The 22460-nt window shown below is 46.1% G+C and overlaps 1 protein-coding gene across 4 annotated transcripts in view; it reads left to right on the top strand.

Annotated features, from left to right (window-relative positions):
- The window catches only part of LOC147639819 (uncharacterized), a 74291-nt gene extending 52070 nt beyond the window's left edge, over positions 1 to 22221 (top strand). For 2 of the 4 annotated variants that reach the window (XM_086774397.1, XM_086774411.1), the window contains 9 exons: positions 10147 to 10256; positions 11168 to 11301; positions 19715 to 19787; positions 19899 to 19976; positions 20070 to 20168; positions 20631 to 20719; positions 20839 to 21313; positions 21407 to 21574; positions 21652 to 22221. In XM_086774397.1, coding sequence (XP_086630523.1) covers positions 10147 to 10256; positions 11168 to 11301; positions 19715 to 19787; positions 19899 to 19976; positions 20070 to 20168; positions 20631 to 20719; positions 20839 to 21313; positions 21407 to 21574; positions 21652 to 21780 — 1355 coding nt within the window. In that variant the 3' untranslated portion in view covers positions 21781 to 22221. The remainder of the gene's footprint in view (positions 1 to 10146; positions 10257 to 11167; positions 11302 to 19714; positions 19788 to 19898; positions 19977 to 20069; positions 20169 to 20630; positions 20720 to 20838; positions 21314 to 21406; positions 21575 to 21651) is intronic. The other 2 variants (XM_086774402.1, XM_086774407.1) reach the window with 2 other exon arrangements.
- Positions 22222 to 22460: the final 239 nt, after the last annotated feature.

The following is a 22460-nucleotide window of genomic DNA, read 5'->3' as shown; positions in this document are numbered from 1 at the left end:
CCAACACAGCTCTAAGTGTGGTCATTTTGACCACTGGAGAGAAGATCTCATCAAAGTCCACACCATATTCCTGCTTAAAGCCCTTAGCCACTAACCTGGCTTTGTATCTTGGCTTTGCATCTGATGCAACTTTGAGCCTGTATACCCACTTGCATGGCAAAACCTTCTTGCCTGCAGGCAAAGGCACCAACTTCCAAGTTCCATTTTTATGCAGAGAATCCATCTCTGACTTCATGGCACGCTCCCATAGAGCTTTGTCTGCCCTCTGTAAAGCCTCTTTATAACATGAGGGCTCCCCACAGTCAGTGAGCATCAAGTAGTCAACCCCTGGAACAAACCTGTCAGGGGCTCTGGAGGGTCTAGTGGACCTCCGTACCCAATGACCATCATTTGCAGGTTGCTGTCCAGCCTGCATATCACCCATTGTTGGCTCCTGTTCCATGCCATAAGGCTGAAATATCATGCCCGGTATCTCCTCCAACTGTGGTATATCCATAGGGATATCTTCTGCCATCTCTGGCTGTCCATTTGGACCATTTTCAGCACCATTTAAGGGCTGGTTTTCCTGCTGTAATGGCTGATTTACAGCCCTTTGTTGTTGTCCATGATGTCCATCATCATCAAAGATGACTCTGCCAGGCTCATGTTGCCTTGCAGGCTCCTTATACATGCATGTTTCATCAAAAATGACATCATTGCTGCGTATGATCTTTCTATTCATGGGATCCCAAAGTCTATACCCCATTTCACCTCTGTCACCATATCCTAGGAATATGCATTTGTGAGACTTAGGATCAAGTTTGGTGCGCATTTCCCTGCGTATGTGCACGTACGCAACGCAACCAAACACTCTCAAGTGCTTGTATGACGGAGGCTTCCCTGTCCATACTTCTTCTGGCACTTTCCCACCAAGCCTCGTGTTAGGTGACCTGTTTATAAGGTGAACGGCTGTCATAACAGCTTCAGCCCAAAAACCATGAGGTAATGCAGCATGTGACAACATAGAACGGACCTTCTCCTGTATGGTCCTGTTCATCCTCTCTGCTGTCCCGTTTTGTGGAGGATCATAAGGAGTAGAGAGCTCCCTCTTGATGCCTTTAGCATCACAAAAGTCCTGAAACTGTTTGGACGTATACTCTCCACCATTGTCGGAACGCAAAGCCTTCAGTGTTTTGCCAGTTTGATTCTCAACATGAGCAACAAACTTTTGGAACACTGAGAATGTATCACTCTTCAAACGAAGAGGATAGACCCACACCTTGCGTGTGGCATCATCTATAAAAGACACAAAATATTTTGCCCCTCCCAAAGAAAGCTGAGGCATCTCACATACATCTGTATGCACAAGCTCTAACTGAGCATCTTTCTGTCCAAGAGCTTTCTTGTGGGGGCACTGCAGTTGCCTGCCATATATACAATGCTCACAAAACTGAAAACTTGAAAACTTTAGAGAAGGCAAGTAACCCAAACGAGACAATTGCTCCATTCCCTTGACACTCATGTGTCCCAACCGGCTATGCCACATAGAGATTTCCGGCAGCTCGGTTGCATTTACATTAGCATGGTGACAAACACCTGCATGCATGAAATAAAGAGTGTCCACCTTAGAGCCTCTGGCAACAACCAGTGAGCCCTTACTAATCTTCCACTTTCCACTACCAAATGTGGTAACATAATCAGCATCATCAAGCTGTCCAGTAGAAAGCAGATTCTTCTTGATCTCAGGCACATGCCTGATATCATGGAGCATAAGCTGTGAGCCATCTGAAAACACAAGCCTCACATCACCTCTGCCAAGTATCTTGCATGCATGGTTATCACCCAAATAAACCACTCCTTCATTGCCAGCAGTATACCTGACAAACAAGTCTCTGCAACCTGTGACATGAAAGGAGGCACCTGAATCAATGATCCATGAGTGCATACCATGACCACCTGTAGGAAGTGAATGGGCATCAAGTGAAGAAGTAAATAGGACCTCATCCTCACTGCCACCTGCATGTGACACATTGATTTCTTCAATCTTGACTCCACTTTTGCCCTTCGGCTTTACATCTTTGGCTTCATCCTTGTCTTTGTCTTTGCCTTTTCCCTTTTCTTTTTGATCATTTTTCCATTTGTAGCATTGCTTTTTGATGTGTCCCTTCTTGGCACAATAATGGCATTCCAAATCCTTTTTGGAGCGAGACTTGCTCCTTCCCCTTTCTTGGCTTTTCCCCCTTTGCTGGGATCTCCCACGTGCATTCATTGCATTTGACTTTCCAACAGAGTTGTTTTTCCTGTTCATCTCTTCTTGAAGAAGAGCACCCTCAACATCTGCATATGACAGCATAGCATTCGAATTGCTAGTGGCTGTCCTGAATGTGTCCCAACTCTCTGGCAAAGTGCATAACAAAAAAGTGGCTTTGAACTCATCGTCCATTGCCAACTTTTGATTAATGACTTGGCTGACAGTACCATTAAACTCATTGAGATGGGCTGTCATAGATGCCCCTTCCTTCATCTGAAGACCTATGAGTTTCTTCAACCAATACACTTTGCTTGAGGCACTTTGTTGGGCATACAAGTCCTGCAATCTCTGCCACATTCCCCAAGCTGTCTTCTCTTCACGAATGCTGAAAAGTAATGAGTCTGACACAGACAACATGATAGTAGATCTTGCCAGCTCATCCATATCTTCCCACTCTTCAGCAGTAAGAGAAGCGGGCATCACACCCCTTTCTTTGATAGGCTTGTGCTGCTTTTTCTGAAGCAACACATTGTAGCACTGGGTTTGCCAAATATCATAATTATGAGAGCCTTCAAGCTTTTTGATGTGAAGCAATGAAGAGCTCTCACCTGTGGTTGCCATAGCAATATGCAACCTGTCAATGCCTGACTCCCTGCAAAATGTGCAAACACTGCACCAAAAGCACACAAAGTGCTCACAGTTTTTCTCCCAAGCTTTATCTCCCACTGCGGAAGCACAAATGCAACTTTTCTCCCACTTTTTGTGATGAAAACACCAAAATCTGGTTGCTGCAGATTTTGGACAGCACCTTAAATGTGCTCTTTTGCCCTTCCAAAGTACTGTACAGCAGTACCAAGTGCTCACCAATGATGTACCAAACCTGTACCGGCAATTTCAGCAGCTGAAATTGAACCTTTTGGTCACTCAAAATAGTGTACAGCCATGCCAAAACATGCACAAAGCTGTGCCAAATCTGTACCAGCAGGTACAGTAGCAATAAATGCTCTCCTGGCTGTCCAAATGAGTGAAAATCAGACTTTTACAGTCCTGTACACTGCATACAACAGTTCCAAACAGAAATTGGGCAAAAGCCCCTTGACTGCAAGCTGATTTTTTTGAGGATTCAAGGCATAAATGTCTTGCCTGCTGCTTTGCCAAGCTCAACAAGCATAAAAACTTGAAAAGCCCCTTGTTTTACAGGCACATTGAGTGCTTGTAAGGCATCAACACATTATCCACAGCATCAAATGCGATTGCCTGCATGCAAATCAACTCAATCGGCACAAAAGCCCCTTGATTTGCACTGCAATTTGCTGCAATTTTGCCCAAATGTGCGATTTTTCACATCATACAGCATGTATGAGTGCTTAATTGCACAATTACATCAAAAGCCCCAAATTTCGACATCCAATTTCCTGCAAATTGATCCTGATTTGACCAATTTCCTGCAAATTTATCCTGATTGTGACCAATGTCACCCAATTTTGCCAATTTTGCTCAAAAATTGAGCAATTGGGCACCTGTACCTGCTCAATTGATTTAATTGATAAGAAATTCGCAAAAATTAGAGGCAAATACCTATGAAATTCTGAATTTCTCTTCAATTTGCAGGCTGTTGCAGGAGATGGGGGCAATTCTTGCTGTTGCAGATTGTTGGTGCAGAAAGAGTGCCTTGTTGATGAGAGAGATCATCGAGTGCTGCTGGGCAGCGTGGCTGCACCTGGCTGACCCCCACGACCAGCCCTCCACGCTCAACGCCTGGCGGCTGTAGGCGCCTGAATGGCTGGGCAGTGTAGCTCTCCTCAGCAGGTACAGTAGAGTTGATGCTTATGCGCCTGCCTGTTGACGCCTTGTGACTGAGTCTGACCACCACCACGTAGGTGTGTTGCCTGACGTGGAGCTGATGCTTGTGCGCTTCCCGACGTTGCAGCCTTCGCCTGTGTTGCTTTCGCCTAGCGCATCTACGCCTAGTGCCAAGCTACAAGACGGGTGGTGGAGGGTCGTGCCTTGCGTTCGCTTCTAGCCTCTTCACCGAGTAGCAGCGCTACATACGACCAGGCGCCTACACTTGCAGTCGACGAGTCGGGTGGCGCCTGACACGCCTTCGTATGAAAAAGAGCTTGTTTCTTCGCTTAGTGCTGGCGCCTTCGCCTGCGTGTGATGCAACGCCTGCCACCTAATGGATAGCACTACATGTATTCGCCAAGCCTGCCGTTGACGCCTATCCGCCTGCGTGTACCAGCCGACGACTAACGCCCCGATGGACTTGCTTTGCCTAGCGCTGGCGCCTTCTACACGCCTGAAGTCGACGCTTTGTGTCCAGGCCCCTTGCTGCAAGCCTACGTAAGCTGCATCATCGACTGGTGCTGCGCCTCTTCACACACAGGCTGCGCCCAACCTGTTGGTCGTTTCTGGCTTGACTGGAGACTCTGCTTGTACTGAAAGGCTCTGATACCAGTTGATGGGGAGGAAACTGAATTAGGGTTAGGTTAGAGTATTCATGGGAGACATACACAGAGAAGCAAGGAAGAGAGAGAGAGAGTTGTGGGGATAAGTCAACTCATGAAAAGCATGAGTGTGTGACTCCCCTATCACACATGTATATTGCACTAGTACACATAGTGCACTTAGTACATTAAAAGTACTAAGTGTACTATGTACTATAACTTATGGGCTTGTACACACTATAAGGGTGGGCATTATGCCTTTACCCCAACACTACGTGCTCTGTTGCATATTGTTGCTACCATGTATTGGTGGAACAATAGAGAGCAGATGGTAGGGAACATGGGCACTTGAGAGGGTAGTGTGGGTTGCAAGTCTACATCGACAACCACTTGTTTGCAATACTGTATTCATATGCATTGGTATGGAAATCTGGTCAGAAATGCCCATGACACTATGTACTTGATTCTCCCAAAATCAATATACTTTATTTGAGGGAGGGGTCGGCCGTTCTGGCTCATTGTGTGTCTCGTGTCAATTCAGCAATTTACTTGTTGTATTTTGAGCAAGTGTCCATCAAATCTTAGTGTATTTAAGTGTATTGATTAGCATTGTGTTCAACCAAGTTACATCAGATATGATTTATTGCGAGTATACATACAAGATACGTGGATCACAACACATGAGCCACTCTCACACAAACGGTAGTACTACATGGATACTTTCATGAGGCTTATAGAGGATGGTTTCATACTGAGGGCCAGATATCTTGACATATACATGTCACATGCCATGCGGATTGCAGTGAGCCAATTGCGGGTGTCATCGCACCACTTGAGGATAGAGACAAGGAGAGCCATGTAGATACCTTGTGAGGAGAGGATATGCACTATGTGCCAACAAGAGGTTGAGTCAAAGGAGCGATTCATATGCAAATGCACCGTATATTATGAGATTCGAGGAAGGTTCCACTGTCTCTTTAGAGAGGGGTTTGGACCCTTATCTAGGATCATGGATTACCCAAATCAGCGGTGCCTGGGTCTCTTCCTACTAGAGCTTCATCGCCACAAAGGCTCATTGATTAGGGAGCTGAGACCCCATGGGAGACACCCACCCCGGCCCCAGGCAACCATCACTTAGTTCTTCCGACCACGAGAGGATGCCCTACCAGCTATTGATGACATGCCCACAGCCTCATTGAGCCACATATTCTTGAGTGGCTGACCCCCTGCCAGACCCCACTCTAGCGTGACTCTAGATCGGGCCACGCACTACAGCAAGCTGGATGCCCCAGACTCCGTAGACCTCGCCAGAAACACAGACATCGACCCAGCTTGAGGAGATCTAGGAGAGGCACAAAGCCACCTTCCATCTGCCGAGCTTCTACAGGCTAAATTCTAACCCCATGCTCGATATCCTCGGGGGGTTAGCTCCATAGGTTGTATGATGATGGTCCCATTTTGTATCATATGGCTCAGATTTGACATTCTCAACTCATAGCTTTAGTCTTTGTTTTCTTTTGTACCATGATGAGATTACATGGACACTGTTGTATCACTTTTGGTCTCATAGACCCACTGGGTTTTTTGAAGACGTTTAAAATAACTCTCTCTCTCTCTCTCTCTCTCTCTCTCTCTCTCTCTCTCTCTCTCTCTCTCTCTCTCTCTCTTCGTTGCCCCTTTCTCTCTCTTCGCAACCCTCCTGCAGTCATTCTGTCTCTTCTCCCCCCCTTTCTGCAGTCGTTCTCTCTCTTTGTTACCCCTTTCTCTCTCTTCGCCGCCCTCCTGCAGTCATTCTCTCCCTTCCCCTTTCCCCACTCACCCTTGCTCAGCCCCCAAGGCAGCAACATAATCCTATCTGCTGCTACTTGCCTCCCCACTTGCAGCAGGCCATCTATGGGGGTCACCAACTGAGGACCAAAATCAGTACTAGAAGGGGGACCCCTTCATGCAAGAGGAGATGGATAGGTGGAAGGCAGACATGCAGGCATACATGGCAACTCAGCTAAGCAAGATGCAGGAGGAAATGGTCCAAATGTTGGACGCAAAAACCAGCCACCACACCTCACTAATCACGGAGCTGGAGGCCCAAGTTGCCACCCTTAAAGTGGAAAATGAGACCTTGAGGGCACGTACTCAATTCGAAGAAGGAGAAATTCAACTATCCGTCAATGATGAGCTGAATAAACTTAGAGAGCAAATGAAGACCCTCCAGGAACAAGAGGAGAAGGCGGCAAACAAGGCTACCACATGGCCCGAGGTGATTAAGAAGACATAGAAACAAGTGGAAGAAGCGGGCAGCTGGATTGAGGTTGCCAAGAAACAACGAAACCCATCATCATCCCCAAACATCATCAATGACACACTCGAAGAGGAGAAAAGAAGGAAGATTAGGGCATTGAATGTGAGAGTGGTGGGATGGAAGGAAGGAGCCTCGCCGAAAGAGGACGCCATAGCACTATGCAGAAAGCTGGAAATCGCTGATACCCCCTTTGTCGAGGCATGGAGGGTGGGCAAAGACACCACCAAGGAACGCGCACTCATCCTCAAGTTTGCAGGGTTGGAGGCGAGGCAAGCATTCCTTACCAAAAGGCGGGCACTAAAAGGAGAAAAGACTTACCTCGAAGATGATCTCACACTAGCACAGGTGGCACACAAGAGGGAGTGCATACCATGCATCTTGGATGCACGGAAGAATGGGCAGTGTACAGAGATGGGAGGGTGATCATCACCGAGCGATGTGTCCAATGATGGTGCGAGACCTATGAGACCAAGCTAGAGATTGCGGTTTGGAACTGCAGTGGTGCCTTGAGGATAGATGCAGGTCTGTTCGAGGAGACATTTAGAGGGAGAGACTTCGTCTTATACACAGAGACACATCAGTGCCAGGGGAGTTGGCTTCCAAAGGTGAGAGGATACAGATGGGAGTCTGTTCACCGCCCACACCCATGCACAGTAGGGGGTACCCGGGGGTTGGGAGGGGTGGCTTTACTATACAGGGAGGAGCTTAAACATGTGATACAGGTGGTTGGACGGGATGAGGCCGCATGGTTTTTGTGTCTGAGGATCCAGACAGAGAGGGCCCGAGACATCTACCTTGCAGTGTGCTGTTTGCACCCTCCAATTCTAAATATGCCACCCATGGAGAGTCCCCGTACTCGCCCCTTTATGGTGACATTATGAAGTTTTCCAATCTAGGGGACATCCTCCTAGTTGGAGACTTCAATGCTTGCACCGCAGCTGCACAGGTACCCTTCTTTGAGACAAATGATCCCATTTACCAGGAGATTGACACGGTGGGTATGGATCTAGAGCGGACATCATAGGATACAGCAGCCCGGACAGACTATGGAGAGTATCTCTTAGCCCTCGGTGGGGCTCATAGGCTAGCCTGGCTAGATGGCCTAGATCCACTGCATCCTCTCCAACCTTGATCCCCACATCCCACTTGATGAGCTTACCACACACCTCTTAGCCACCCTCCATATGTCCGCTGTAGCCGCCTTCCCGCACTTCAGACCCACCCCTACATCACCAGGAGTGACTTTCCCACATAATAGGTGGTACGACAAGGAATGTCGTGATACCCGAGCCCGTCTACATCGGGAGATGGCACTAGAATCCACCACTCACCAGCAAGTGATCTTTCGACGTCTCACACGGAGAAAGAAGAGAGCCTACCTAGCCAGGCTTGAGCAAGAGCTATTTCTTGGAGGGGGCTGTAAGGAGGCGTGGAGGATCTTCCAGGATCATCGCCTTCCGACTCCGATTACTTCACCCAGCACTTGGCACACCTATGCCACCTCTCTCTACCTTGCCCCGAGCAGCCCTCTCTCCCCCATCCACCCGAACCTCGTCCCCCACACTCTTCCTTCTTTCACCTCAGCATGGTGAGAGATGCTATTGACAGGATGCAGACTGGGAGAGCACAATGATCATGATGGACTCCTCACCGAGCATTTCTCCCATGCTAGGGACACGGTAGCCCCTTTACTAGTTCACATGTTTAATATGGCTTTATGTGAGGGCTTCCCCGTCAGCTCATCATCGAATAGTATTGTACCTATCTCGAAAGCAGGTGACCCAACAACTATAGGACTATCATGATTGGTCACACCTTGGCCAAGATTTATGGTTCGATTTTGGAGCATGAGCTTAGTAGATGGTTCGAGGAGTATAGACTCAGAGCACCAGGGCATGCAAGCTTTAGGAGAGGGCACTCCACACTAGATCATATCTTTACACTACGGGGGATCATTGAGGAAGGGAGAGTACACGGTCATCGGATATACTGCTGCTTTGTGGATTTGATACTGTCCCACAGGCCAGACTGATGAGGAGACTGTGGGATATGGGAGTGCTAGCAGAGATGCTGTGGGGGATCATTACACTCTATGAGTGTAGGCAAAGTACCGGCTCCGATACACCTATCCTTTGGGGTGAGATGTGCGATCGGCCAGATCCGCACCTCATCCCACCAGTTGAGAGTGGAGACTGCCAGATATGGGCCTAGGGCGGCCGCACCAGAGGACAGGATATGCCAGCTTTGTCACACAGGGCCCGAGACAGAGGATCATTACATATGCCGATGCCCTGTATACTATGAGGTTCGGGGGAACTTCCACTACCTCTTCCGAGCTGGGTTCGGACCACTTTCCAAGATCATGGACTTCCCGGATCAGAGATGCCTGGGACTTTTTCTTCTAGAGCTCCATAGACACAGGGAATCCTTAGTGAGATCCAGATCAGTTGTACTTGCTCGAGGACCAGCATAGAGATTCTCACTGACTTCTTCCATACCAGCACTCCGAGGGCCGATCCACCCATCATACCCAGACCACAGGCTGGTGCAGGAGCTCGGCCGAGAGGTGTGACACTCGACAGAGCCACTGAGTTATGCAGAGCTTGATGCCCCAGATCCCATGGCCCTCGCCCACGGCCACGCCACCACAGGAGGATCTGGGCCATCATCTCCTATCATCGCAAGGCCTTCTCGCGCTAGCTCAGTTTTACCACCTTGAGCAACATGTCACAGCGGCCCATGAGGGATGTATTAGGGTAATACGAGAGCTCTTTGCTCATCTACCTAGATCAGATTTTAAAGTTCTAGATTTTTGTTATATTTCTTTATTGCTATTTTGTACTCAGGATGATGTACCTCATGGATATGATGTAACCTTTTGGTCTCATAGGTCATTTTGGCCTTTTGAAGACATTAATACATGTGTGTGTGTGTGTGTGTGTGTGTGCACGCCATGGAGGTCTTTGATCTGCCATAGCTAGGACATGTGGAGTGCAGCCCTAATCCAACAATGCATTCACACACCTGTATGCTCTTCTTATGTCATCCATGTGTGTTCTTGCTCACAAAACCACATGTTTAATATACAGATTGGCAAGTTAAAGATTCTGAAAGTCCATTTTTTGAAATTAAATGCAGCTCTAAAAGAATAGGTATATTAACCATTGCAGGCCTTGGAAATTTGGTGGCTCTCAAAGTTCTGGCCATAAATGGAAACTTTTTGCAGTCACTACCTATGAGCATACAAAGGCTTTCGCTGTTGGAAGATTTATCACTACAGGCAAGAAGCTGATGATAACAGTTGGTGTATTGATGACAAGTGATTCGTGGAGAACAGTGTTTGGAATGATATGACTTCATTGTTTGAGTGCTTCGGCAAATTTTTTTCAAAGATAGGCATATTATACATTCAATGCAAAGTGTGATTTCTTTCCCAATCTCTTTCTCTCACGTGGTTAAGGTAGACATGTCCTTTGGCAAGTCTTACTTGTGCTGCAATTTTTGAGCATGAAGTACATGTATGTGAATTCAACTGTCAAAGACTACAGCTTCCATATGTTCTCCAGTGATGAATGGCTACGTATGTTAACACATGAGGCTTAATGATACATGAGAAGGCAAGGTGAAAGAAAGCGCCACCTCTGGTCAAACGCACATGTGCTGGTTCCTCTTTTCTATTTGAATGAAAGAGGTTTTAATGAAGGAAGTTGGCTTTTGGAAGTATGGCGAGACACAGAGAGGCTACACCCTTTGCTCAGGCTTCACTATGCTCTTAGTTGAAGGGAATGCATAATACTTTTCTTTTGTCATGTTGTGCGTGCGGAAAGTTGTGCAGAGATAGCTACTCTGCTGTGTAGCCCCTCTCAGGAGTGTGGGCCGTGGGGGTTGTGAGGATGCTCATGGAGGCATCCCCCTACCAAGCAATTTTCAGTGCTTATAGTTGAATCAAGATTCTTTACATTCAAATCTCAATTGTAAATTGTGCTTGTATGCAAAGGCCCAAATGAGAGAGCTTCCTTTTGTCGTATTTGCATTTTAGTATACAAATGTCTTTTTAAAATGATTTTTTTTTCTGCTTTCAAAACATCAACATTTTGAATCGCATTGAGATATACTTGGAGAGACATTGATGCTCAGGTTTTCGTGGGTTTTTTACTTTTGAACTAATAAACTTATTTCAACGTGATCTAGGGTAATAGAATCAAGTACCTACCAATAAATTTGAGTATGCTGAGCTCATTGAAGCAGCTGTCCATTGCTGATAATGAGCTGTTGGACCTTCCAGACTCAATCGGAGAACTACATCATTTGGAATCACTTTCATTGTAAGTTGTTCTCTAAATATAAGAGAGACTTATGAGACCAAAATAATTACATCAAGTCCATGTGATACAATGTTTGAGATACATAAAAAAATGGAAATGCTGGGAACTAAAAATGAAAAACTAAAGCTGGTACTAGAACTGAGCATATAGCTCTCTACCCTCATCGGGAGTTGTTGCATGGTGCGCTGAGAGAGAGAAAGAAAGAAAGAAAGAAAGATTTATTAACGTCTTCCAAAAGACCGAACTCGGCCTATGAGACAAATCGGAGTACCTGTATGGGGTATCCTCTGTCATCCCAACAAAATGAAAAAGTACTGAATAAAAAAGCTGAATCTGGGTGTGCAGGGGATGGAGCTCTATTACTAGGAGAATGCAAAGCTATATGCATGGAGTATACAATCATGATATGCAACCTAGCTAGCTCCATCCTGTACCATACTGGGGGTATAAAATGGTATACATCAGTGAAGGGGGTGTCCACAGCTCCCTGAAGAACATGCCTGGGTGTGCTCTGAAGCGAGCCAGTCGCTCCGCACCCTCTCTGTGAAACTGAGCTCTGATCTCTGTCATCTCTCTCTGGTATAGGCGTGGTGTCCGAAAGCCAGGTGTCCTCTGTCTCCTGCGGGCTCTAAGTGTCTCTGCTCTCTGGAGAGTAATTCCCTGCCGCGTAGGGGCTGGGAGGGGTATGGATCTCTGAAAAAATGTAGTAATCTGTGTCTGTCGCCCCCCCTCTGGAGCTGTCTGAGCCTGTAATAATGTCTCTCTGTGGCGCTGTATGTCTAGAATGTATCTCCCCAGTATGCGTTGGTCTGCTGTCTCAAAGATCTGGCGTAGGGAATGTGGCTCTCTGAATAAAATGGGATATCTCTCTCTGATGGCTCTATATGCTCTGCATCTGCATACATAATGCTCCTCACTCTCCACCTCCTCTCTGCACAATCTGCATACCCTCTCCTCTCGGGGGATCCGTGCTGCTCTGCCAGTCTCAATCTCCAATCGGTGTGATGAAACTCTGAGAGAGAGAGAGAGAGAGAGAGAGAGAGAGAGAGAGTTTATTAATGTCTACTAATGGGTCTATGAGATCAAAAAGTGTCATAAAAGTTCCATGTGTAAACTGAATATCATAAACATGGAGATGAAAAGTGTCATAAAAGTTCCATGTGTAAACTGAATATCATAAACATGGAGATAAAAAGTGCCAAAGCAAAAATAAACCTGCGAACTATGTGGGTCTACATGTACCATGACTAGTGATGCTCATTCTGTGTCATCCTCCTTTGTGACAGTATGCATGGAGTCAATGTCCACTACCCAAGGCAGAGCTGCTATGATGCTGGAGGATGTCCCGGGCTAGAGGACGGGGACGTCTGGTTCTTTGAAGGGTCTATGCCTGATCCTGGATGTACGAGGCTAGCGGGTCTCAGTCTGGTAAGACACTCTCTTGGCACGTGGGGGTGTTCCGTCCATCATGGTCTCCCAATCTCTTGAGTGTGGGTAGTGCTGAGGATCTGTCACATCCACCTGATGTGGTGGAAAGAATTCAGGGATGGATGACTAAGTGGTGCCCTATCCATAGCATTAGTAAGGCCTCAGTGTGACGACACAGCTCTAGTAATCAAAGGCCCAAGCACCTCTGGTCCTTGTAGTGTACCACCTCCTGAAGAGACACTGAAACCTCTCTGTATCTCATAGGACATTGAGCATCTAAGCAGGTAGTGCCCCTGTATCTCGACCTCCCCAGTTGCATAACCTCTCGTGGTATACCCTCTGCTCTTTTGGTTCCTATGGTAGTGGAAAGATCCCGTCAGCTTACCAATGGCAATCCTCATGGCATGGGACAGATGTTTGTTTAGGTATCCTGGTTTCTCAATGAAACCATCCTCTGGGCTCTCAAGAAGTGGTCTTTGTAGAACTGAAGCTTCATGGGAAACTCGCTCCGGGATAGTCACGTCTGACTCCTGTGGAGGCGAGCTAGGTCGAGGTGGATGTTGTGGTTGATCATTCCTTGAGAGTGATCCAGAATGGGTGCATATAGGCTATACTCAATGGGGTGAGGTGATTCATTTGGAGACCATGTAGATCAAACCATGGATAGTCACATCTGACTCCTGTGGAGACGAGCTAGGTCGAGGTGGATGTTGTGGTTGATCGTTCCTTGAGAGTGATCCAGAATGTGAGTGATTCCAAGGTAACAAGCACAACCACATCACCTCTATACATGAAGGGCTGTCTGGATGCAACCTGATGAGAAGTGTTGAAAAGCATAATTTTGGTCCTTCCAAGATTCACTTTGAGGCCCCTCTCATCACAACTCTGAAGTGCATGAAAGTGTCTTTGCAGCCTGGACTAGGTCATTGGCGTATAAGAGGATAGGTACTACTGTTTGAGCGAGGGTGGCTGGTAGTCAGTACTTGATTCGGAATGGATTATTGTTTTGGGATGATAGAGTCTATGTACATGCACGAGAAGCTATCATAAGTGCTCAGGATAGAGCACTGTTTTATGCTAGACCCGAGCTCAAACGAGGGGACTTGTCCTTTGTTCTACATGCGCCACAACTTAAAAAAGATGGAAGCTTAGAATAAAGTGATCCATCCGTGAGCGTAAGATCAAGTGGAAAGATAGGGAGGAGGACTCAATTTGGGAGATGGTTGCTAGTTTAGAGTGGAGATTCCCTAACTTTGTTTCCTAGAGAGGAAAGGTCTTAGGAGGGGAAGTATGCTATGTACCTAATGCTAATCCTCAAGATTATGTCCTAATCTGGGCAGGTTTGGAGAACCCTGAGATTAGGGGAAGGCTATTGGTAGGTTACAAGTGGCCAAGGTTCATTATTATTGATAATCCATTGTTATCGGCTATTTATGACTGGATGGTTATTTATAGTACTGTCACTATATAAGTGACTTATGGGTTATTGTGTTTGATAGATTGTCATACTTGACAGTTAGTCTGTGCCTAGACTAGAGTAGTCTTATTCTTGCCATGGACATGGCACTGCACAGGTGGTCTTGTTGAGGGTCCCTTAGGACACGCTATGGCGGTATGGGATGCCAAGGTTGACTGGCATTACCTCAAATTCAAGAAAACCAAAACATTATCAAAGGAGGTGACTGTGAATTTTGGGTAATCTTGAAATTTACGGTTTACATGGAGTTCAAAGTGGTATGAGCATTGGTTAGTCCAAAAGGCATTATCAACCACTTGTTCCGCCCAAATGATGGCGTGAATGCCGTCTTATTGAAATGGTGTGGTACAAACCGTATGTGATGATAGCCACTCTTGAGATCAATTGTGCTAAAACAAGAGGAACCACCGAGTTTGTTCAAGATGTCATTGTTCCTCACTATGGGTGTCACGTGCATCCTTAATCTAGATGCACATGGACATGATCTTTAGCTGTAGCTAACTTAAGGGCATAATTGGAACAATTTGGGGGAGATTTGACAACCCAATAGACGCCCCAGAAGTGCTTGGGACATGAAGCAATGGGCGGGACATCTTTTGGTGATAATATGAACAATGCTTAATGACATTTATGATAACATTATTGGGTCTGAAAACTGTTGGCAGATCAGTACGACTAGCATATGAGATGCCTACTTATAGGCAAACTCATGATCATTCATAGATGATTTGGCATATTCAGAGACAAGGTTTGTAGCCATAGTACCCCAGGCAGCCTGCACAGCATTTGGAATAGAGGCAGCCTCTTCGATGAGCATTTATCTCATGCATTAGTGGAAGATAGTAGCATATCATTTTAGTTCATGCTTCATCAGTTTATGCACATCATTTAGGACTTAGATCTGATTTATGCTCTATGTCAATAGTCGTATATATTCATGTGTTGAGCAATATGCAGTAGTGTAGGTCAGATTTAGTCTTCTCTATTGTGTGATTGTGAAATAGGTTAGCATTAATCTCTTGTTCTTAGCATTGATCTTAGTTTATCCAATTTCCGCATAGTCGCATGTTACATTGGTATGAGGGCATCAGAGCAACTAGGCTTAAGGTGAGACCAACGCAACCCATGTTACAGCGGTACTAAAGCTTTAGGATAGCCTATCTTCTAGGTCTTGCATTGAGCCATGTTGAAGTAGTTTTGCAGTAGCATATGTGCTTTAGGGATTGCTGGGTAGATAGGAGTTGCATAGCTTTCTGTTAGGGTTTGCTACAGCCGAGTTTGCGCAGGTATCAACAACAAGAGGAAATCCAGAAGAAGCAATACCTCAAATATCAAGAAGCATGGAAAGAAGGTCATCAGGCACGAAAGTCCAAGAAGCCATAGAACGACAAGCACGGGAAGCTGCGTGGGAGGTGTGTGTTGAAGAGGTTTTTCAGGAATTCGAAGAGCGTGACACCCAACACAGACGGGACCTCAAAAAGTGTGATGCCCAACATATGCAAGAAGAGTTCCTTAAAGGATTTCCCAATCAACTCTATCGTATGCCTTCTCAAAATCTAGCAGTAAGATGGCTAGGGGCTGGTTGCTTTCCTTGGCCCATTCAACCGCCTCCCAAAAAGAGAAGATATTATTGAACATGCTTCTTCCTTGTAGGAACCTATTCTGTGTATCATGAATCGCATCTTGCAAAACCAGCTGCACCCTCATGCTTACTACCTTGGCAAGTATTTTATAGATAGTCCCAAGTAATGTGATAGGCCTCCATTGACCAATATTCATCTTATCACCACTTTTTGTGATAAGGTGAATAAGACCCTCGGTAAAAGAAGAAGGCATAATCCCTGTTTTCCAGAGTTCTTGAAGGGATAGTGATATCCCCTCCAAAGTCATCCCAAAATGTCACAAAAAAGGTGGGTGAAAGGCCATCATCCTCTGGACACTTACCCTAAGGTAATGTATGGAGTGGCTGCCTCAACTCCTCAGAGGAGAAGAGGGCATCAAGTGAAGTACACGTCCTCCGTGATCGTCTGATGCAAAGTAGCTCAAACCTTCTGCCACGCTCTATCCCTCTGGGGTGTATGGGGCTCTACAATAAGAAGGCGGCAATATAAGTCAGAGGCGATTCGCCCCACCATGGCAAGATCCGAGTGAAGTGTGCCCTGAGTATCCTGCACAATTGCCTAACACTTTCTCTGCTATTAGATGGACCATGAGTAGCAAAGAAGTATTTATTGCATCTGCTTCCCATCTGAGTCCAAAATGACTCCTAGGCATGGTAATGATACTTCGCTCTCTGCTCCAAGGAGTGCTGAAGCTTAGCCCTAACAATGCATAAGGTATTTGCAATCCATTGGGCATCCAGGTGCTTTTCATGTTCCCTCTATAATGTTGATAACCTACGTTTGATAGCCCTCTTATGGTCAAATGACCTGTCTCCTAACTTCAATGTGGAAGCCACACTCCTTGGGCCATCAGAAAAGTCATGAGATCTCCATACATCTATCACTTGTCGTGAAAGCTTTGCATTTGAGTAGAAATGCTCAAGAATACACATACGAGGGGTAGAACCATGGTATCCTGTAATTCTAATACATAAAACCATTGGGCAATGATCAGATTTGGAGGTGCTAGGTGCTATGAGTGTATGTCCTAACAATCATCAACATAGAAGCCATCTAAGCATGAAAAGATGCAACGTGCATCCCCTCTCCTATTAGACCAGGAAAAGAGGAGAGAGGATGGCCTTCTTTGAATATCTTCCTCAAGCCAACAATCTCTACCATGTATAGAAAGAATAAACCTCTCCGAGGAGGCTCTCTCAAATGGGTGCACCATACCCACTTGTCCTCCTCTCTACGGGTTGCTCAACCATATTAAAGTCACCCCCAATAATCCAATGATCAGCATGAGGGAGCAAATCAGTGAACGCCTTCCAAAACAAAATCCTCTCCCCTCTATGATTAGGTGCATATGTGTTCAGAATACCAATGTGTTTTCCATCTTGCATAATCATAATCCACTATGCTCTAGCAAGCAGAATGACACCATGGCCAATGATGCAAGGCAAGATAGGGGATGACACTGAAATACATACACTGCCTTTGGTCCCTGCTGCTCCCGACCAAAAGGTGTGACCGGATGATAATTTACCAGATCTACCACATTGGCTAGCATCAAGTTTATGCTCCTGCAAGAGCAGAATGTCCATAGAACCTTCCGTGACTGCAGAGTGAAGTTGGTTCGTGATAAGCTGTGTCTGACGACGCGGAGAAACACCACCAAGCCCCTGTATGTTCCATGAGACAATCCTCATGAAGAAAGGACTGAAAGCTGCCACCAGATCTCGTGGTCGATGAAGGACCCCCTTCCAAGGTGGGAAAGCGTCTTGCATAAGTGAGGAAGAGGAAATTCTCCAAGGAGCCCGGGAGAAATCCTTTCCCTTCTCAAGAATGGGAGAAGGGGAGTGTACTGTAGCATCATGATTACAATCTGGCTGCAATGCAAAACGTGATGTATCATCATTGTTACATTCCTGCTACACACAATGCATCCTCATCACTGTGACAACCCAACTGCAAAGCATCCTCACCCTGTGCAGAGTCATTATCATGTGTAGCCACTGGCCAGGGATGCAAAGGGGTTAGGGTGTTCCACCGAGTGCATAGGCGCCGCTGCAGGGATGGGGGTCCGGGAACCCCTGCCATCCCTAACCATCACCCATCGTTGTGTAGTATGCTGAGGTGGAGGAGCGGCAATAGGGGAAGACATTTGATGAACATGTCCACGCCGCCTCCTAATGCGGCCCTTGGATCTAGGACAATGTCTAGCAAGACGACCATGCTAGCGGCAAATACGACACTGATCTGATCTGCCAGCAATCTCCATCCTTTGTAGAATATGTGAGCCATCCGGTCTCTGTAATAAGATGTAACCATCAATGATGGAAGGGTTAGGAACAAGAACAAAAACTCAGGGATTGATAGTTCTCATGGCCTGTGGGAGTGGAGAGGATTGGCTTGGGCAGAAGCCATAATGCTAATGAAGGGACGGGCAGCCGACTTGAACATCGTAGGAGTTTTCTGTAAGCTGGCAGTGGGCACAAGCAACAAAGCGAAAGGGCAGGAAGAAGGGCTGGAAAAGAGGTGAGGAGGGGTGGAAGAGGAAGGCAGGCAGGATGACTGCAGAGAGGGCAGAAGCTGGCGGCAGGCAGGAGAGAGAACGGGCAGGAGAGGGCGGATGGCTGGAAATTAGAAGGTGGGCCAGCAGGCGGAAGGCGCTCAGGAAAGGAGAATGTGGCAGGAGCATTGGCGGGTAGCTGACGGGCAGGAGAGAGGACGGGCAATAGAGGGCAGACAGCAGGAATCGAGAAGGCGGGCAGCAGGCAGAAGGCGCTCAGGTGCAGGGAAGGGAGGTGCGCAGCAGTACAGGGAGCTTTCTCGGTAATGATTTTTGCCTGTGACGAGTCCTTGAATTCCATTTAGGTACAGTTGGAGCTAATTTTCCTTGTCCCATTCCTGGTTGGATGATAAGATGGAGTCCGGATTCAAATTTATGTCTCTGCCCTTCATCACTGATATGCTTGAAAGGTTCAACCTTGAAAGCACTCTCCAAACTTGGCAATGTAGGAAGCAAGTTACCTCGTTGTCCTGGGCCCACTCCTTGCATATGTTCTTCTGAAAGTTTGCAAGCAAGAATTGTTCAAAGAACACGCCCTTGCATGAAGAACTTTTAGCCACCTCTGTATGAGGCTTGAGAAGTAAAGGGAGATTCCTTTTAACCGATTCACCAACGCCATTTTTATATAGTTTGTGGCTTAATTCAAAATCTTCTCACCAAAAATATGGGTATTTTAGTTTGCACCTGAGGCTACCTATTGATCATTCAGTCTGACAGCTGTTACTGAGAAGGGACTAGGGGGACGAGCCCCTCTGTTATGAAGGCTAGGCTGGGTCATACTCCATGTCCTTCAATGTTGAACTTCATAGATGCAACAGATGAATGTGTACCTACGCCTCTTTATGGGAGAACTCTCGATGCTGCTGCTGTTGGCCCTTCCACAAGGACTTCATGATGTTCTTAAGAATGGCAGGTGCTGTGGATGCTGTGTTTGGTCTATAGACGATCTTGATAGTGTGCATCTCTCCTAGGGGACACTGGGGGCAAGTGAGGGGTCAGTTCTCCCAGTGCCAAAGGTGCCAAGTGGGATCCTCTACAATCTGGGGGGGGGGGGGGGGGGAAGGAGGAGGGCTCAATGCCAGGTCCTATCATGAAATTTGATAATGTGAACCCTCTGCAGTGGGGCTTGGCGATCCCGCTCTCTGGCTTCCTGATGGTGTTCAGCCAGCCTGCAGATTTGATCAATGGGGGGAGATCATGAGGGAAAAGCCCACGACCTGAAGGGAAATGCCATGGAGAGTGAAGATCACTAAGGGGGGCATAGAAGCAATGGACTTCAGCCAATCTGGAGTTCGTTTCAGTGACTAAACAATATTTGTTTGTGGATTGCAGATATGGGAACAAGATTGCACAACTTCCAAGCAATATTCATAGTCTAAAACAGCTGCAAAGTTTATGGTTAGAGGTCCTCTCTTTTATGTGAAGGCTTTCAAGGTTTCAGCGATTACTCATGAAACTGTTTGTGTAAGGTATGCTTTGGGCTAAGCTATTGATGCAAATTTTCAACTGTTTGCAGGGCAACCCTTTAAGTGTGGTGCCAGAATCTTTGCTCTTAGCCTCAAATTTGAAAGCACTTGGGATCGATTCTCTTACGGTGAAAATGAGAATGAATTGTTTTTTCCACTTTCAATGCACACACGCATGTGCAAGCACCCAAACATACCCATGTGTGATTGTATGTTTTCAGATTCTTCCTACGAGGCTTCAGGATGGATTAGGTAAAGCATTACAAATCTCCAAAGTCGCGGGGACTGGACTGGCCTCTTCTCTTGGAGGATATTTTAAGGTGCACCCATACCTGCATAAAATCTGTGTGTGAGCATGTGTGCACATGTGGATGTGTTTGATTTGTTAGATATCAATGCTCTGCCCTTGTATTGTACTGACTGGGCACGGGCTAGCTCACGTATGTAAGGCTCCCATAATGAGAAGTGATGGTTGAACACCTCGGCACCCAGCACCCAGCACCTGTGTGTACATGGGATGATGGCATAGGGAGGCAGATGATTTATGGATGCTTAGGAAGAACCTGGTGCTTTGTAGTGTGGGCCACAGACAACGTATGTGGGCCGTAAAAGATTTCCTTGGAGAAATTTGTGTGTTTTCTCATTACAAACCGAGTGTATTGGAATGTGGTATTTCTAGTGCAATCCTTCATCATATGCGAAAGATGGGAGTTTTCATTGATGCAAGCATTTTTCTCACAGCATTATCCTTGACTTTGCTCTTCAAACTTGTTTTGGGGCAGCTTCAACCATCTACAGAGTTGTCATCGAGAGAGATTCATGCAGATGTTGTAGTGGTTGCTTTTGGGAGTGCTCCAGGAGTGCCTAACTGGTGCATAGCCTTTTTTGGTTTTCTGATTATCTTTCTTGAAAGTTCTCTATCAATCAAAAAGTGTGATATATCCCTTGTTTCAAAAGAACTAAAAAGCTATTGCTTACTTGGATCCTCAGGGGAGGATTGCTGCGGCGCATGAGAGAAGTTATGCTAGCTGATAATAGAACACCTGCTTTTGATGTTTTGTATGTGGTTGATAGTCGACGCTCGTGGTATACAGAGAACAACATGGGTGAGAAATGGCAGCGTGAATGGGAAAGACAAGAGCAGCTCGTATGGCCAGTGCATCGCTTGAATGCTTCTTATACATGGCATTACTGTATTGATTTTTCATGTCTTTTCATGGATGGGGCAACAATGGAAGATTTTGTAACCATTTCCCCAAGTTTGCAGGACCAGCCACTAGCTAATCGGAGAAGTACTGGTGATGGAGAGATGGAATCTGCAGAACTCAGCTTATACTATCAACAGGAGTTGCAGGAAGCATTGAAAGATTACAAGCGGGTGGTTATGCTTGGTGACTCGATGGGTGCATCAGCTGCACTGTTGTTCTCACCTCTAGCCACTTCAGTCATTGCCTTCTGTCCTCAAGTATGTATGCACATGTACTCAATTGCTACTGTGCAGTGTGAAATCAGGCCAGCTTAGAGGATGCGTGGCAATGCTAATATTTATGGATCTCAGGTAGACTTGGCATCTTCGACCATAAGGCCAGGGAGGGGAAGGAGTTGGATGAACACCTTTAAGAGGGAGCTGCTAGATGCAGTCGTGGCATCTTCAGCCCATATAACAGTCCACTGTGGGAGCTGGGAGCATGATTTGTATCAAGCAAAGTTGCTGCCCAACAACAAGGTATGTTATCATACCCAGAGAAACTCTTTGTTCTTCTCAAAGCTGCATCATTGATGTAGGTTCTGCTCTTCTTCCAGGTGAATTTGGTACTACATAATACTGACGACCATCGCCTTGCAAAGCAGCTTGATAGGCAAGGGTCTCTCCTTACCATTGTAAGGAGGAAGATTGAAGAAGAAATAGCTCTTGAACCCAGCTTGCACTAGCCCCTGTTCGTAGCATCCATTTTAGACAGATAAAAGAAAAGGTTTAACCTAAATAAGAGAAGTCAATCACGTTATGTTTCCTTACCAAGGCTGCCCTCAGCACACAAGTGCAACAAGCTCTCACTTATGCCTTGCCTTCAGTAACCGGGGTCTACTGTATTTGCAGATCAAATTCACAGAATAACCCTTGAAGGTTTCAAAATTCCCAAATTATGAGAGGTTTTTACTGTAAATACCCTCAAATTTCCCAACATTAGTGAAATTTACCTCCAACATTTAGAGGAGATAGTTCTTGACCATTTCAACATTTTTTTTTCACGCTGCTTGCTTTGAGTCGAACCCTGCTTATCGACACATCATTAACTACAATCTAGGCAAATAGTTGAAATGACCAGACACTAATTCAAGGCAAATAGTTGAATGCTCATATATTGCTTGCCAGATTTGAGACTAAAAAGTCTGCTTATAATTTTTAATTTGATGTAAAGTTATTAGAGTTAATGCTTATGTTATTAGCTGTTGCTTTTATTAGACTTCAAGCCTATACAAGTAATAGGATTTCTCATGATCTGTCGTCTCTAGTTAGGAGGAGCTCTAGGAGTTGAAGTCTCAAATTAAGCCATGACCAAGATGTCCCACACATTTGAATGGCGGGCTTTGGTCATGAGGCACTACTTGGG

Source organism: Cibotium barometz, chromosome 3 (genome assembly GCF_041138505.1).
Source record: "Cibotium barometz isolate CiBa-2024 chromosome 3, ASM4113850v1, whole genome shotgun sequence".
Classification (NCBI taxonomy): domain Eukaryota; kingdom Viridiplantae; phylum Streptophyta; class Polypodiopsida; order Cyatheales; family Cibotiaceae; genus Cibotium; species Cibotium barometz.
This window is presented reverse-complemented; position numbering and strand designations above follow the sequence as displayed.